The 15,056-nt window shown below is 41.5% G+C and overlaps 1 protein-coding gene across 5 annotated transcripts; it reads right to left on the reverse strand.

The window, feature by feature from the left end:
* Window positions 1–216: 216 nt before the first annotated feature.
* STRAP (serine/threonine kinase receptor associated protein) lies at window positions 217–14,822 on the reverse strand. Of its 5 annotated transcripts, none has more exons than XM_084809235.1 (10): window positions 14,495–14,822; window positions 9,837–9,972; window positions 9,555–9,636; window positions 9,265–9,337; window positions 7,746–7,842; window positions 6,099–6,236; window positions 4,721–4,857; window positions 3,032–3,181; window positions 1,843–1,905; window positions 217–1,229 (listed from the first exon to the last, which is right to left on the reverse strand). In XM_084809235.1, the coding sequence occupies exons 1-10, from the start codon at window positions 14,604–14,606 to the stop codon at window positions 1,168–1,170; spliced, it is 1,050 nt and encodes a 349-aa protein (XP_084665361.1). In that variant the 5' UTR covers window positions 14,607–14,822; the 3' UTR covers window positions 217–1,167. The 5 variants fall into 5 exon arrangements, with proteins under 5 accessions (XP_084665361.1, XP_084665360.1, XP_084665358.1 ...); XM_084809234.1 differs by having other exon boundaries at window positions 217–1,226; window positions 1,798–1,905; XM_084809232.1 differs by having other exon boundaries at window positions 1,798–1,905.
* Between the last annotated feature and the right edge of the window lie 234 nt (window positions 14,823–15,056).

Consider the following 15,056-nt stretch of genomic DNA (forward strand, 5'->3'; position numbering starts at 1 on the left):
TCCACCTCTGCCTTGTTCTCAAGTCTTTTGGTCAAGTTACTTGTCCTTCGCCATGCCTCTGGTGGCAGGACAGTTTCTCAACATGCCGAATGCACCCATGGCTGAAAACATTTGCCGAACCCTGTTCTAGAAGATCAGGCTGATATTCTTGAAGAGTACAGCTTTGGGCACATGAAAAGTTCTGAACACATTAGGTCAATGCTGTTACTATAAATATCAGTGGCTTATCTTATATTTATTCTCCAGTTAATACAGATGACCTCTTAAACCATAACTTTATTCCTATACACCATATGAGTAATCTGATGCACACACAAAATACCAAATTTTAAATAGTAAAGGAAACCTATTTTTGTTGTGTAGAAAGGCTTAGTACCTAGAGAATTTAAGATGGAAGACAGTGCCTAACTATTTACATTTTTACATGTTTCAAATTCAGGAATTACACGAACAATTTCCACCAGAGGCATTCTGTATAATCATGGCAGTTATAATACATGCATCCTGCACATGTTATTTTAGAGAGACTTTTGAATACAAAAAGTTTACTGGGGAGAAGAATACGAGCCTCAAGCAGTAAGGCAATCAGCCACCTATCGTGCAAAACACCACCACCAGCCTTAGCCCGCTTTCCCCATTAAAACTTCAAGACGCTCAACACTGTTAGGAAACAGACGTGTTAGCTGGTATATTATAGGAGCTTCCCTAGGAGTGTTGTAGAGGCATTTTATTTAGATGGTTGAAACATATTCAGAAGCGATGTACAACGAAAGAAAAAAATAAACAAAATCAGTTGTTTTACCACAAAACCCCCATCTTTTGCCAACTCTTCCCACTTTCAGAGTATACACTCTACTAGAAGCCATTACCTTTCTCCTTGGTAATAAACACTACAATGAATTAACTGGAGTTGGAGAAACTGAGTCTCAGCTGCCATGTTACATTCAGACATACAACAGGCAGTGGCGCTAGAAGACAGCAAAAACCATTACTGGTCGTCCCATTCAATACTCTCAACTCTCTCGACAAGCAGTTCCAATGCATTCTTATCCGTTACTGCCCAGCTTTGCCTTAGGTGCAGTGTGCACCCCAGGAGGCTGCTGCATACCGCCGCTTTCTTGATTTAGTCTCAAAATGTCCATGTGTTGTCATTAACAGCTGTGAAGCTCAAGCCTTAACTTCGGGAGTTGTGCTGTAGATGGAGTCTGAATTTTCAGAGCCAAGGTCTTCTGCCAAGTTGAGGAGGAAAAGAAAGGCAACACCAAAATAATAATCTTTAGCAGAGGTCACTTAAAAGATACATTTGCCAACTTTATTCAAGTATTCAACCATGACCCTATTTCAAATACTTTTTTCTCCTGTACTCGTACGAGTTTTGCACTTATTCCGAGTGCAGCCTGATCCGATCTTGGCTGTGCTAGTGCAACCCTCTGTTTTAGCCAGAAGAGCAGCATCCAGTGTACAGCTACCCCATTTGCCGCTAAACTGGAAGGCAACTTTGCTGCTGTCACTTAGCCAGCCACTGCAAAGCTGCACTAGCCCTTAGGGGCACGAGCAGCTAGCTTGTCTGCCACCCATTCCCCAGAAAGTTCTTCCCAGTGCTCTTGACTTCAGTGGCTTTTTGCAATTAGTGCAAAAGCTACAGCATAAATGGTTATTCCTAGTTAAGTGCAAGGGGGAGAGAATGGCCTCGCAACTCTTGCAGTGGTTACAAGTGGAGAGTCATACTGGATCCTAAGTTTTTTCCTCTGTCTGAATTATTACAGTACATAATTGAACACATATAGAAGCCAGTACCTAAATTACTCTGACCAGACCCCATCACAGCTGTCAGCTCATTACCTAGGTCTTCCTCTGCAGTCCCCGGCAGGTTGACCTTTGGTTTAGTCAGTTCACCTTCTTCCTCTGTAGAGAGAGAAAAAGAGAGTCTTCTTTTCATATTCTTAAACATGCCAAACTTTGTCTGCTGCAGAACTTGAGAGGGGTTTTGCCATCCCCTGGGTGTTTTCCACTGCTGTTTTACGTGCTTTACCCATCAGTTTAATATATCATTGTGACCCATGTGCTCTTACACAAATTATGATGTCAGCAAGATGTGCACTGCATTTCAGTTTTACAAGGCCAAAACCAGTGGGGGTGGGTGGGGAGGATATGCAGTGACCAAACTGAATTAGGCATACGTCTGATGCGGTAAACCGGTATCTGAGCTGCCTCTTCATTTATGCACACAATTTTATTTATTTACACAATTTATATACCACTCTAAATCCAATAAGACATCCAAGCAATAAACCAAAAAAGAAAGGTGGTATGATGATGATGATGAAGCAGCAACTAAAACCTTTAAAATCAGATTGTACCAATAAAACCATGGCTGATTAGTCAAGGAAGGCTTGTTTAAACAAAAATATTCTTCAGAAGGTGTTGAAAATGGAACTATGTTAGTGCCTGCCTGATATCTACAGGCAGGGAATTCCATAGAGGGAGCCAATACACTAAAGGCTTACTCCGAGTGGACTGCAAATGGACTACAGGTCTAATGACCTCAGTGCCTGGGCAATCTGGTGAGGGAGAAGGTGCTCTCTCAAATCTAGTTGTTTAGGGCTTTATACACTGATAACATTTAGATAGCAGCTGGGGGCACACATCACAAAGCTGTTCAATACCACCTATACCAAAACCTAGGTGTCAAGGAGAAAGGTTCTTCCTAGCCTTTCCCCAACAAGGCTGTTTGGTATGGGCAGAAGATTTTTTTTTTTTAAATGTAGGGAGGAGCATTGATCCATGACAGCCCTGATCTGCTGCCTGAAGAAGTACAGTCCAGACAGAGATCTACCACCTCAGTGACAATTAGGTCTTCATCAACATAGTTAAGCAGTGTTCCACTGGTATGCAATTCCATCACATGTCACTAAGTTAGCAAGTAATGAAACGAGATAATGTTTAATACAATTTGATAATAATTAACTTGTCTTAAAATAAACCACAGTGCACTTCAGTTCCATCAGAAAAAAACACACTCATTTCTTACCAGGAATCACACATTTCCAGAGACCATATGTTTTCCCTACTGTTGTCTGCCACAGTCTTAGTGTTCCGTCCTCAGAGCCACTAGCATACAACTCTCCATCTGGGCTAAATCTGACACAGTGAATGGGTCCAAAGTGCCCCTTGTAAGATTCTGCAAGGAAATTATAATACATCAATCAAAATTTCAGGCAAGGAATTAATGCACACACATTAAGATCTAGATTTACAAATTTACAAAGAAAATAACCAACTGCTTGCTCGCTCTGGGGTTGGGAATTGGAGATGAAGGCTGCTGGTCTAAGTCAGAGAACCTAAGCAATGAGGCCCCATCTATTTATAACAGGTAGCTCTCACCTACTTCGTATGATATGGAGAAATCCTCCACTCCTTGGGGTAGATGCAGTTTTGAGCTATAGCAACAGCTAGAAAGTCTCCTTGGACAATGTTGTAGTCTTAGGTGCAGAAACATCTACATGCAACTTCCTACCACTCACAAATCTCTCCCTAAGTCAGAGAAGCTCTTAGAAAAAACTAATCACTAGAGGGCCACTAGAATCAGGAACTCAAGCTTTGATCTGAGCACTCGTTTATCTTACTACATTCCTTATTAAATAGCTCTATATGGAGAGGCTAGTAGAATATCAAGGCCTAACATTAAAAATTAGGAAGTGCCCTGCCTATTGAAAATTTTCAGTCATAAGAGCTGGTACCTAAAAGCTTTTCCAACTCCAATACAAAGAAAAGTTGTTTTACAAGAGCTACAGAAAGCAAACGGCAGACACAGCTCCCAAATTACAGTTTGTCACTCATTTTCCATACCGAGTGAAAGGCCACATAGCTAGCACTAGTTTGCCTGCTGTGAATGGCTGCCAGAACAACTACTGATTAAACTTCAATTAAGTTGGCCTTCAACTTTTCCAGACCCGAGACCCACCTTTACCAGTAGTCTTCAAACACTGGACATTTTTTAGCTCTCATCTTCCTTTCCCCACTCCCTTGCCCCAACTATCTCCTATATCCCTCCTTCTGCAGCCTTGGTCAGAACTTTCCCACCACCTGCTGATGCATAAGTGTTTCACAGCAGCCATTTTGGATTTCCCTTATTTCCCCCACGACATAATGTGAAGAAGTTTCTCTTCCCCCTTTTGCATCCCTTTTCTTCCAGCAACCAGCACTGAAGAAAATGTGTGGATTACAGGCTGACAGTGGAGAAAGATGACCTGGAGAGGGGACTATCTGAGAGGAATACAGATCTTTGTGCATCAGATTACGTTTTCTGGATCTCAGCCATAGGAAGATTGTGGCATACGGCATTTGGGCCATCTAGACAGCAATTAAAGTTCAGTGTAAAGCAAATCATATAGAAGTCTGCTGTTACAACAGGAACTGAGAGGTACAATGGCCATTTGAACACAATCTTGACAATGTGAATTTGAGCCTATTCATGCATACCCCAAAAGGCCACTACCTATTTAAAGACACCTAACCAATCCAGAGTCAGGTCAAAATAAATGCAGATACATTACTAACTTGATAACAGCTTAGGAAGTTATTGTCTCTTCACTATACCAAACCCATGGAAATTTGGAAGGCTTAAACCCTTTGGCATTAGCAGTTAAACTGGTTTTATATTTTAACAGAAATGCAAGTGATCAAAACATACTCTCAAACGTATTGCAAGTTAACTTACCTAGTTCTTCACCAGTATTATAATCATACTTATAAAGTTTAAAATCTTCACCACCTGCAACTAGGCACTCTTTCTCAGGGTGAAGGGATGCAGAATTGATTGTCGCAGGAGCCTCAAAAGCTTTAATCTGTTCCAGCCTATAGAGAGGAAGAAAACCGCATTAAGCAAGGTTCTAAAAACTCAATTCTAGACACAGATACCAACACACTCCAATAAAAAGAAAGAAATCCTACAAAGGTGGAATTCCTGTCAGAGGAATTTCACCTGTATACACTAGTCAAAAGTGGGATGTCCACTAGCAAAGAAAAGCATGAGTATAGAAGTTTGCCAAGTGAGTTTCTGAAAACACACACACACACACACAGAGCCTTGACACTAAAATCAAGATGTGAAATACTCAAGAAGTATGCTGTCTTTATACTTTGTACTTAATGATATGAAACAGCCCTTCTCTGAGTGTTCCCACCACCAGAGTTTAAGCAGGTGGTAACTGGTAAGAAGGCATTCAAGTTATGGGATGCTCTCCTGACATCTAGTTTGGTTAGCTTTCACTGTCAGGCTAAGGCTGCAATCCTATATCCACATACCTGGGAGTAACCTGCATTGAAACTAATGGGACTTGCTTCTGAATAGACACATACAATATTGCACCATAAGGCTGTTATTTGCCCTGGCCTTCCAATTTATTGATTATAGTGCCACTGTCTCATGTCTGTGGTGTTTTTAGTGCTCTCTGCTTATTTTGAAATAAAAATATATATTTGATATATATTTGTATATAACAGCACAGCTACTGATGAAGGTGGAAGCCGAAACATTTAGCTTAAAATATATGTTTTGAATACTCTGATGTTAATCTACCTATCTATGTATCTATGTATCTATGTATCTATCTATCTATCTATCTGATTTAAGCAGCTTTGCACATTCTGATTAAGCAGGGTAGACCTTGTAAAAACAATTAGGATGAAACTGCTTCAGTCAGGAGAAAACTAATAAAGAGGTCATGAGAGTTGCATAAATTACAAAATCAACTGCACAGACTTTCTTCAGGTCCCAGAGAACCAGGTATTTCTGTAAATCTTATCTTGAAGCAGAGTATGTCAGTAAAGAAGCCAGATGGTGTGTAAACAGTTCATTAAATATTATAAACTGGATAACAGGAGGTGGGAGGAGCCTAGGGAACACTATTGCTATTAGAGCTTCAGTTGTAGTTGAAACATATATGATCTTCACCCTTTTTTTAAAAACAAAGCAATAGAGTCTGAAGGGATATATATGATCTAGCATGGCAGCATACTCACACCATCTGATTAGGCTATTGCAACTCTTACCAATTTTGTCATGTTTTGTAAAAACAAACATTAAAAAAACATACGTTTCTGCACTATGAAACGCAATGGTCCTTCCATAGGTGATCACTATTAACTCCCCTTCTGGAACATATTCCATGCTGCTCACAGACATGGCAACATTTATTGCCTTGACTTCTGTCAATGTACTTCTGTCCCACAGTCTGCAACAGAGAGACATGAGTAAAATACATTTAGCTCATCATAACCCCTATGTCATATCTGCAAACTCTTCTGGGTCAAATGTTCCTCTGCACTGCCATCACCTCCGCAGATATTGACACTACTGCTTGACAATATAGCTATATGATGTTTTGTTTAAGAAGCTCAGTAATTCCTAGCTCATAAGCACAACCTTTTATATATACTTATACTGTATTTTGTAAGTTATTACATACCTTTCAAGAGTGAGTGAATGCAAAGTCCTTTTCAGGATGAAAACTCTGGTCACCCTCTTTCCCAATGGATATTTGGGGTAGGGTGGGATAACACCCAGAGTTTTCAGCCTAAACACTCCAATAAGATATCAGTTATTAGGTTTGGTGGATAATGGAAAAGAAAGACAAGCTTCTAGCTAAATCGAAACCAAGGCAAAAACTGTGAATTCCACTCTTATCACAGAGCATATCACAATTAAACTTTTTGAACATATCAAGAGCAGAAAAGCTCCCTGTAGCCACCCAATCCTTCTTACGTTTGACAAAACTGCAATGAGCAAACAGTACTTTCTTTGAAGTCTTGACTAACTGTGTAGGACACAAGTGTCCGAAGATCATATGCACATAATCTGAATACCTGTTATGTGTTTTGTTTTAAAGTTATCATAACGCACCTTGAATTTTTTAGTAAATGGCAGCAAAAAATGGAAACAATTACTTCTATCTTTAACACATTTTTTCATCTAGCATACCGAAATCTGCAGTGACAACTACTAAGTATTGTAAAGTCATTGAGCTGACATTTTGGCAGTGTTATGGTAGAAAATATATTTGCTAATATTGACAATTCTGATCTAACGATCAGGTGAATTAGATTAACTTCAGGAAACAGTATACCATTTTAAGGCTGAGCTACTACATGCACTTACTAGAAGTAAGCCCCATTGTATACAATGGGGCTTACTTTGGAATAAACAGGCAAAGTGGGTGGAAGGTAGCTTGTATTTTTTGGAGCAGATCAGCAAAAGTTTGACTCCCAATTGTTAAACAACTGAAACAAAAAGGCATATTTTTCTAAATAAGGCTGGTGAAATGAAACTTGATGGAAAACCAGGAATGGATTTGGGGGAGTAGGGTGGGATGAGCAATGACTGAGCTAAATTCTAGTACAGAAAATAAATTCCTAGGCTGAGCATGTGTCTAGGGAGCTGTTCCTTAATTTTAGGTATACAACTCCCTGTCCATCTTCCTGAGCCACTATTTAGCTCTAGGCTCCATCTGATGGGCCTTGAGGTCCTAAAAAAACAAAGTAGATCTGGCAAGGCTGAAATCTGTTCATCCCTGATGCACAGGACTATGCTGTAAGACTCACATGACAAAGCACACTTTGTTGAAAAGTTAAGTTTATATACCCAAATTCAAAAGGTGGCCCTATACTGAAGTCAAGAGCCAGATACAGCTAACACACAGGCCTACTACAACACTGGTGAAAGCAAAATATTTGTTACTTCTTACCTGACAGTTTTATCATCTGCTGAAAGGATCTGTGTGTCATCACTGCTCCACAGAGCCTTTTTAATACCAGATGTGTGACCACTGACCACCTGAGGTTCTAAACAGTAGAGGAAATATATTGGTATTTAAAAAGAAAATATCTAGCCTTACGTTTTACAAAGGCCACTTTCTCAACATGACTTGTGAACAATAAGTAACATTATTCAGAGAATCATGTTATGGCAATACACATCTTGTACATGAGCGTAGCTTACAGCACTGAATGTTCAATATGATATGATGCCAAAAAAACTTTCAGGATATTTTATTTCCTTGCACAAGATGTACAGACCAACTTCTGTACATATTCTCAAAATGTTTTTTTTTTTTAATCCAGATCATTTCATGAGTCTAACCTCACTTTTAGTCAAGATGCATATGCCATTACAATTTATTCAAGGTATCGAGAGTTCACTGGTTCAGACGTAATGATAAACCATACCAGATGTAATGATAAACCATTCTTGATAGGAATGAATTGTAGCAAGCCTCAGGCTTGTATGCTCCCCGCTCCCACAGCATGGCTAAAAAATCTGAAGCTGTGGTTTGTTTGAAACAAGCCAGCTTCATAACCCATGGTCTGAAAATGGTTTATTTCAAACAAAATATAGTTGAGATTAACCACAGTTTAAGGTTTGGACGCAATGTAAACTGTGGTTAATCAAAAACTGAAGCAAGAGCTCCTGACGTCCTCCTGGCCTCAGAGGTAAGGGAAGCATGCAAGCCTGAGGCTCATCGCAGTACACTCCTGTCATGATAAACCATGGTTTATCATGACATCTGAACTAGCTTGTTGGCTGGGCTTGGACATGTTATAGTTCAGCATTATCTGCAGGACCCTGGGGCTCATGCACTTCCATTTTCATCCTCTGGCACAACCACAAGGACACTAACCGTGGTTTCTTCTTAGTCTAAACTATGGCTTAGGGTCAGGATTAGAAAACATGGTTTGAAATTGGCTCGTTTCCCCTAGCCATAGCTAAGACTAACCACCGTTTGCCTGGACACAACACAAAATAGTTAGTTGAAAATCAAAGCAGAAGTTTGCAATCTCCTCCTTGTGGCCACACTGGGGGACAAGACAGGAACTTATGTGTCTGAGACTCCTTCACATAAATGAAACCACAGTTTAGTGTTATGTCCAAACAGAACCACTGTACGCACCAGTGATTTTATTTCTACCAAAATTCAGGATTCCATTAACTTTATTTATATAGCACCACCAATGTGCATGATGCTTTATAGAATACAAGAGACGAGGTCCCTGCCCTGAGGACCAGACAATCCAAAGTTCAACACAGGGGAAACAGAGGAAGGGTAGGGAAAAGGAAGCATATGTAAACATGGGAAGAATATGTTCGGTTACAAAAAGTTATGGGGAATAGTGGGCAATGCTATGATTAGTGGAATTATATGTAGAAGAATTTGTAACTTTTGATAACAACCAGTTTCACTGATTAACAGGAACAGTAAAACCCACCTGCTTCTGGCTTGCTTAAGTCATATATACGCAACAATTTATCTTGTCCACCTGTCAACAGGTAATTGCTGTCCTAGAACAGAAAATGAATGCTGTCATTTTCATCCATATGACCTCAGCAAGATTACAATATTAAGTTATATAAAATTTAATCACACTGCTTTTAGAAGCAGTGTTTTTTAAAAATAGAGTTAGCTTATCAACCAGGAATATGAAGCTGCTGATAGCAACACAAGGAAACAAAGACAAATTCTCAAAACTGAAAACAAAAGATTTTGCGTTTGCCTTACCTGAGTGAAATCCACAGATTTGACAATGTGCTTGTGAGCCAAGGTGATTAGCTCATCCCCTGAAACACCATCCCATACTTTGCTGAAACAGAGAACATACAGTGATTGACATATTAGCTTAACAATGTTCTAGGCTATAAAGACCTCTTTTACACAACAGCAATATTGCTCTTAATGATTTGAGACACCAGAAAAAACAGAGTTCAAGTGTGTTAAAGGAGCTGCAAAAAGCAGTAGAAACATATTGAAGGCTTCAGTGTTAGAAAGAGGAGTTTTGCTTACGCAGTGAAATCTGCAGCGGCTGTAGCTGCTTTAGTGGCATCCCTATTCAAAGTGGCACCCCAGACAGCTCCCTTGTGACCAAGAAATGTTCCAATCCAATCTCCTGTGTCACCCTGGCGAAGCATAGGTTTACCATCTAGCAAAAAAGGAATACAAACATGCGTGTATCTTATTAAATGGAAATCAGATATTGATGAACAGTATCTATAAACAAATCCATATATATTATCAAGATTTAGAAGATTATCCAGTGTGATAAGAACCTTGAGTGTTCCAAAGAATTTCAAGACATTTTGGCAAAGCCTATTGTAGGCTCTCTTGGATCATTTACAAGTCACTATTCTTCTCTAGTGCTCTAAGAACGCCACCCATCACAGAAGGCCCACTTATTTTATACACAGCCACTTATTTATGGATGGGGAAAAAAAGCAAAGATTGGAACAAGAACTGACAACTTACTTTCAACTTCCAGTTCATCCTCTGACTATGTATATAGATCAGAGATTGAACTGAATTCAGGGTGGTTATCCCGGGATGATGGGTTGTGCTAACAATCCCTCAGTTAGAAGACTTGCCTTCTTTACTACATGCATATGTTCTTCCAAAACAGCACTAGAAATAAGTTTATGGTAAATGTCTGGGAATTTGACAGGTCACACTAAGATTTGGGAGGTCTACTTCCTCCTCGAATCTCCCTCTCTTGCCAGGTTCAATGAAAGATTAAGGCTCTGGTATCTTACTAATGGAGGAGGGCACAAACTTTCTGCTTCATTTCCCCCACTCTACACAGCAACTATCTACCCACCCCAGCATAGACAATCCTAGGGAGAACCCAGTCACCATTAGGTATTTAGCTGAACCAAGTTCCTATGCAGCCTGATCATATGCATATTTACTTATATCTAGGTACCACTGACCTGGTTCACACAATAACTGCTCACTGTGGTTTACTTGCGCCATGGTGGACTGCAGCACCCATGGGCACCAGGCTGCTGATTCACGCCCCTGCCATGACTTCTCATGTTGTCCAAACCTGGTGAGGGTGGCTTGTTAGTTAACAGCCCACCTCACAATCTTACAGCAGGCCATGCGTTCTGGGTGGTTAGTTAACCACACCAACAAGCCACCCTCACCAAGATCACATGTCATGTTAACCCGCGCCAGGCCAGGGTAATTAGGAAAATAAGCCAGCATGTGCAGGGGTGGTTAACAAGCCACTGTGGCTTACTAACCACCCTCATGTCATGCGAACCAGGCCATTGTGTTAAACTGAGCTTACTTCAAAGTGTGCACAGGAATACTCAACCCTTATTTGTTACATTTCTTTACCGCCCAACAGCTGAAGCTCCCTAGGTGGCTCACAAAAAGCAGTGAATTTTTCCCTTTCAAGGTTTTTCTAAAATGTACTAGCTGTTATGGCAAGCTATTAAAATGTATTGGCTTGCAACTGAAGAGTGCCTTTATACTACCCAGGAGTATGATTTAAAGCCTTTGGTCTTACAGCTTGCATTCTTTTGCACTATTTTGGAGCCAGCTGTGAAATAAATGCATTTCTGTTGACCGTGCCTGCATACTTCCAAGGACACTAAGCAAAATCAATTACTTGAAGGCAAGGGCTATACAATCCAGCACAGGATTTAGGGTCCCACTGAAAGCAGGGCACCCAGAAAGCAATTAAGCATGATTAACTTACTATAAGAATGTGGCTTAAATACTTAGAATTTCCCATAAGCAAGGGCTGGCAGTTCCTGTGCCAATCAGTATCCCAAAGTGGAAAGCAAAATCTCCATGCTTTGGGCTGACAGAAAAGTATTCATGTATTGCCACATACAATACACAGTAGGTTTGATCCAAACTTAGTCATACCTAAAGTAGATCCACTGAAATCAATGGAACTTAAGCTAGTCATGACCAACTTAAGTCCCATTGATTTCAATGGGTGTACTCTTATGACTTAAGTCTCGATCTAACCCACTCTCTTTTTCCATCGTTGTAATGCTTGACCTTAGAGAGCTAATACATTGTATGTAAATAAATTACATAAATAAGTAGGGTAAGCCTTCAATGTTTGTATTAAATTCAGACTGAATTTGAAGCTAGGTTATTTTTTTAAGATTTGTCTCAAAAATCTGATTTAATAAAGACATCTGATTTACGTTAAAAAAGTTTTATTTTTAAAGAATCAATGTTTATCCATCCTGCTTATAACTTTGTCAGCTAAGCTGATAGACAAGGACAGGATTTGAATCTTAGGATTTCATGTCCAAAATGCAACATTCAAGCCACTATATAACTAAGCTCATAAAATATATCCCCTCTACTACAGCTGCTTTATTAATTATGTTTGTGATTTATCTCAGTATTGTCTTAGCTTAATCTAATACTGTTCCATTTTTATGGTTGTTGTATGCATTGTTTGCTATCTGTGAATATTGCATAATTAGTTTTTGTAAACAGACTTGAATTGACTTTTGAAAAAAGGCAAGTATATGTCTTTTAAATAAATAAAATATAATATGTATTGTAAAATCTATTCATGGGTGCGCATGTTATTTACATTTGCATTTATTAACATTTATATGTTATAAATGCCAGAAATTCCAGCTTACTCTACTTTTTGGTCTGCTTACTATGCTCAACTGAGCTAAAAGACTGAATACGTAACTTTATTTTTTTATTTTTTAGAATAAGATAAATAAAAAACAATAAATCATCTTTCTGATATACAGAGCAGTATCCTGGTAAACACTACCACTAATGCAAATTACATTGCACTAGTGTAAGCTACCTCTAGCACAATACTAATAGTGTTTGCTAACGCAAGAGGTTTCCCTGGAAACCCACAGCACTAGCAAATGGTATTGGCATTGCACTAGAGGTCACTTATGCTAACACAACTTCATTCATGTTAACAGCAATGTCAAAAAGGATACTGCCCAGTCTAATCAGTGTAAGCAAGGATGACCAGCAAATACCACCCCTAAGGGCACGATCCTATGGGCATAGGCGGCCGCCTCCAAACTAAGAGGCAACCACCTACCCCATGCAGGGCAGGAGAAGCACAGAGGGGATCGTTCCCTCCACACTTCTCCTGCCCTGCATTTGCGGTTTCAGCTGTCTAGCCATGGGAAGGTGGAGCAGGGGAGGAGGCTGCCGGATGACACATGTGTTGCACTGGCATTTCCGCCTTCCCCGCCCCAGAATGCCCCTTTTTGGCCGCTCCACATTCTTCTTCTGAGAGTGGGGCTGCTCTGTGCTGCCTACGAGGCAACATGGAAAAGAGAGAAGGTCAGCTCTCCAGGAACCAACCTCCGAGGTCAGTTCGTGGAAAGCCACATATCCTATGGCTGTCTAAGCACTGACTAGTGGCCACAGGACTGCTCCCTCCATGTATTATTCCAGAACATGACAAACATGTTCCATTTCTCAATAAATCTGTTTTCAAACATTTGATTCTCTCTTATGTAGTAAGTCAATTTCATCATAATAGCAACATTCAAAATACTTTAAAAAAAACACAGGTCAGATAATGAACGGATGATAAGTCTTCTTCCAAAGTTAAACCAACAGTTTAGCTGTCAACAAATCCATAGTTACCTCTAAATCACACGTTCCTATACAACCTTGTAAATAACTCAGCCATCCTTACCAGGTTCATTGGTATATATAGACTGTTATAAGCGCAATACAATTGAAGATCAAAGGCAAATATGGCTTAATGTTCACAGAATGCCAAAAAATATACATATAGTCAAAGCCCTGATTCTTGCATCTTCCTGTCATAAGCCAATTTATATATCCTCTTAATCTTATATGGTGTCTTATTTTAAACTTATATGGTACCAAAACATTGCTTTATATTTTATCACAATTAGATAAATTTAATTTTAAGTTCATATAAAATTAATAAGTATAGACACATTCATCAGAATAGTTAAGTATATGTGTAATATTCTTCCATTTTGAAAAATGCTTAAACAGATGATTTCTACAGTAGTATCTTATGTACAGGACATTTTAACAAAACACACAAATAGAAAAGCAGGTGTGCCAGGTCCCTACTTCAGGGAACTGGAAATAGACACATGGAAACAGAGGCGAAGTAACGAGGGGGAAGTAGACTATTAGTTCAATTACACACAGAGTAGTAAGCAATGCTAGTCCTACATAAGAGTAGACCCACCAAAACGAATGGGGCTTAAGTTATGAGTAACGCTACATTTCAGCACAGTAACAGTATCGGGACAAGAAAGTTAGTTCCAAAGGCGTCAAGCGAAAGCTGAGCTGGAGGAGACTTGAAGGACGCAAGAGCGACGTTCAGGTGGCAGGAAGGCGCTCTGGGATGCGGTTCCAGCCATAAGGGGCAGCGAGGGAAAAAGTGTGCTTGTTATGAACTGCGCACACGAGCGTATCTAGGGTTTTCACCTATTTCTGCAGACTCAGTGGAGCGGCAGATTGTAAGCCCTCGAATACACGGCATGCCGTTTCACGGCGGGGGAGGGCAAGGCAGCCATGCAGACTTGCGAGAATGCGCCCGCCTCTCCTCCTCTCACAGACGCGCCCGCACAGGGCGCAAGCCACGCGGGCCGGGGGGGAGAGCCTCCCCGCGCGCACACGGGCGGCCTCTCCTCCTCCCGCCTCGGACCCCCGAACCTCACCCTTGCAGGCGCTGATGAGGAAGTAGCCATAGGGGGTGATGCCGCTGAAGGCCAAATCCACCACGGGCCGCGTGTGGCCCGAGCACGTCAGCGGGGTCTGCCTCATCGCCATGGCGGCGGACGGCAGGCGGGCAGGCAGGCAGGCGGGCGGGCGGGCAGGCGGAGGCCTGAGGGCCGGGCGGGCGACCAAGGGGCGCGGGGAGGGCAGAGGCCTCGCGGGGCGGCCGGGCGCGCTGCCTGGGAGGGACGCCGCTCAGCCACGCGAACGGCCTGGCCACGGACGAGGGGAAGGACTGCGCCGGCCGCGGAAGTGACGCGGCCGGAAAGGGACGCGGCCGCAAAGCCCTCGCGTCAGTGCGGTGCGCCTCCGCCCCGGCGCCTGGAAACCATAGCGACGCTTCCGGCTGCCCGCAAGGGACGCGCCGGGCCGCCAACGCTGCGAAACCATAGAGTTCCAGGGCACCGCAGAGTTGCAGAGGGTTGCCCCGCTAAGGGCCGCCTCGCCCAGCGGAAGCCGGAAGTGAGGGCTGGGTGCCGCTCTCGCCGCTCCGGTTGAAACGTC

This window comes from Heloderma suspectum, chromosome 7 (assembly GCF_057233095.1).
Source record: "Heloderma suspectum isolate Gila_16-S chromosome 7, 16-S_ref, whole genome shotgun sequence".
In the NCBI taxonomy this organism is placed as follows: domain Eukaryota; kingdom Metazoa; phylum Chordata; class Lepidosauria; order Squamata; family Helodermatidae; genus Heloderma; species Heloderma suspectum.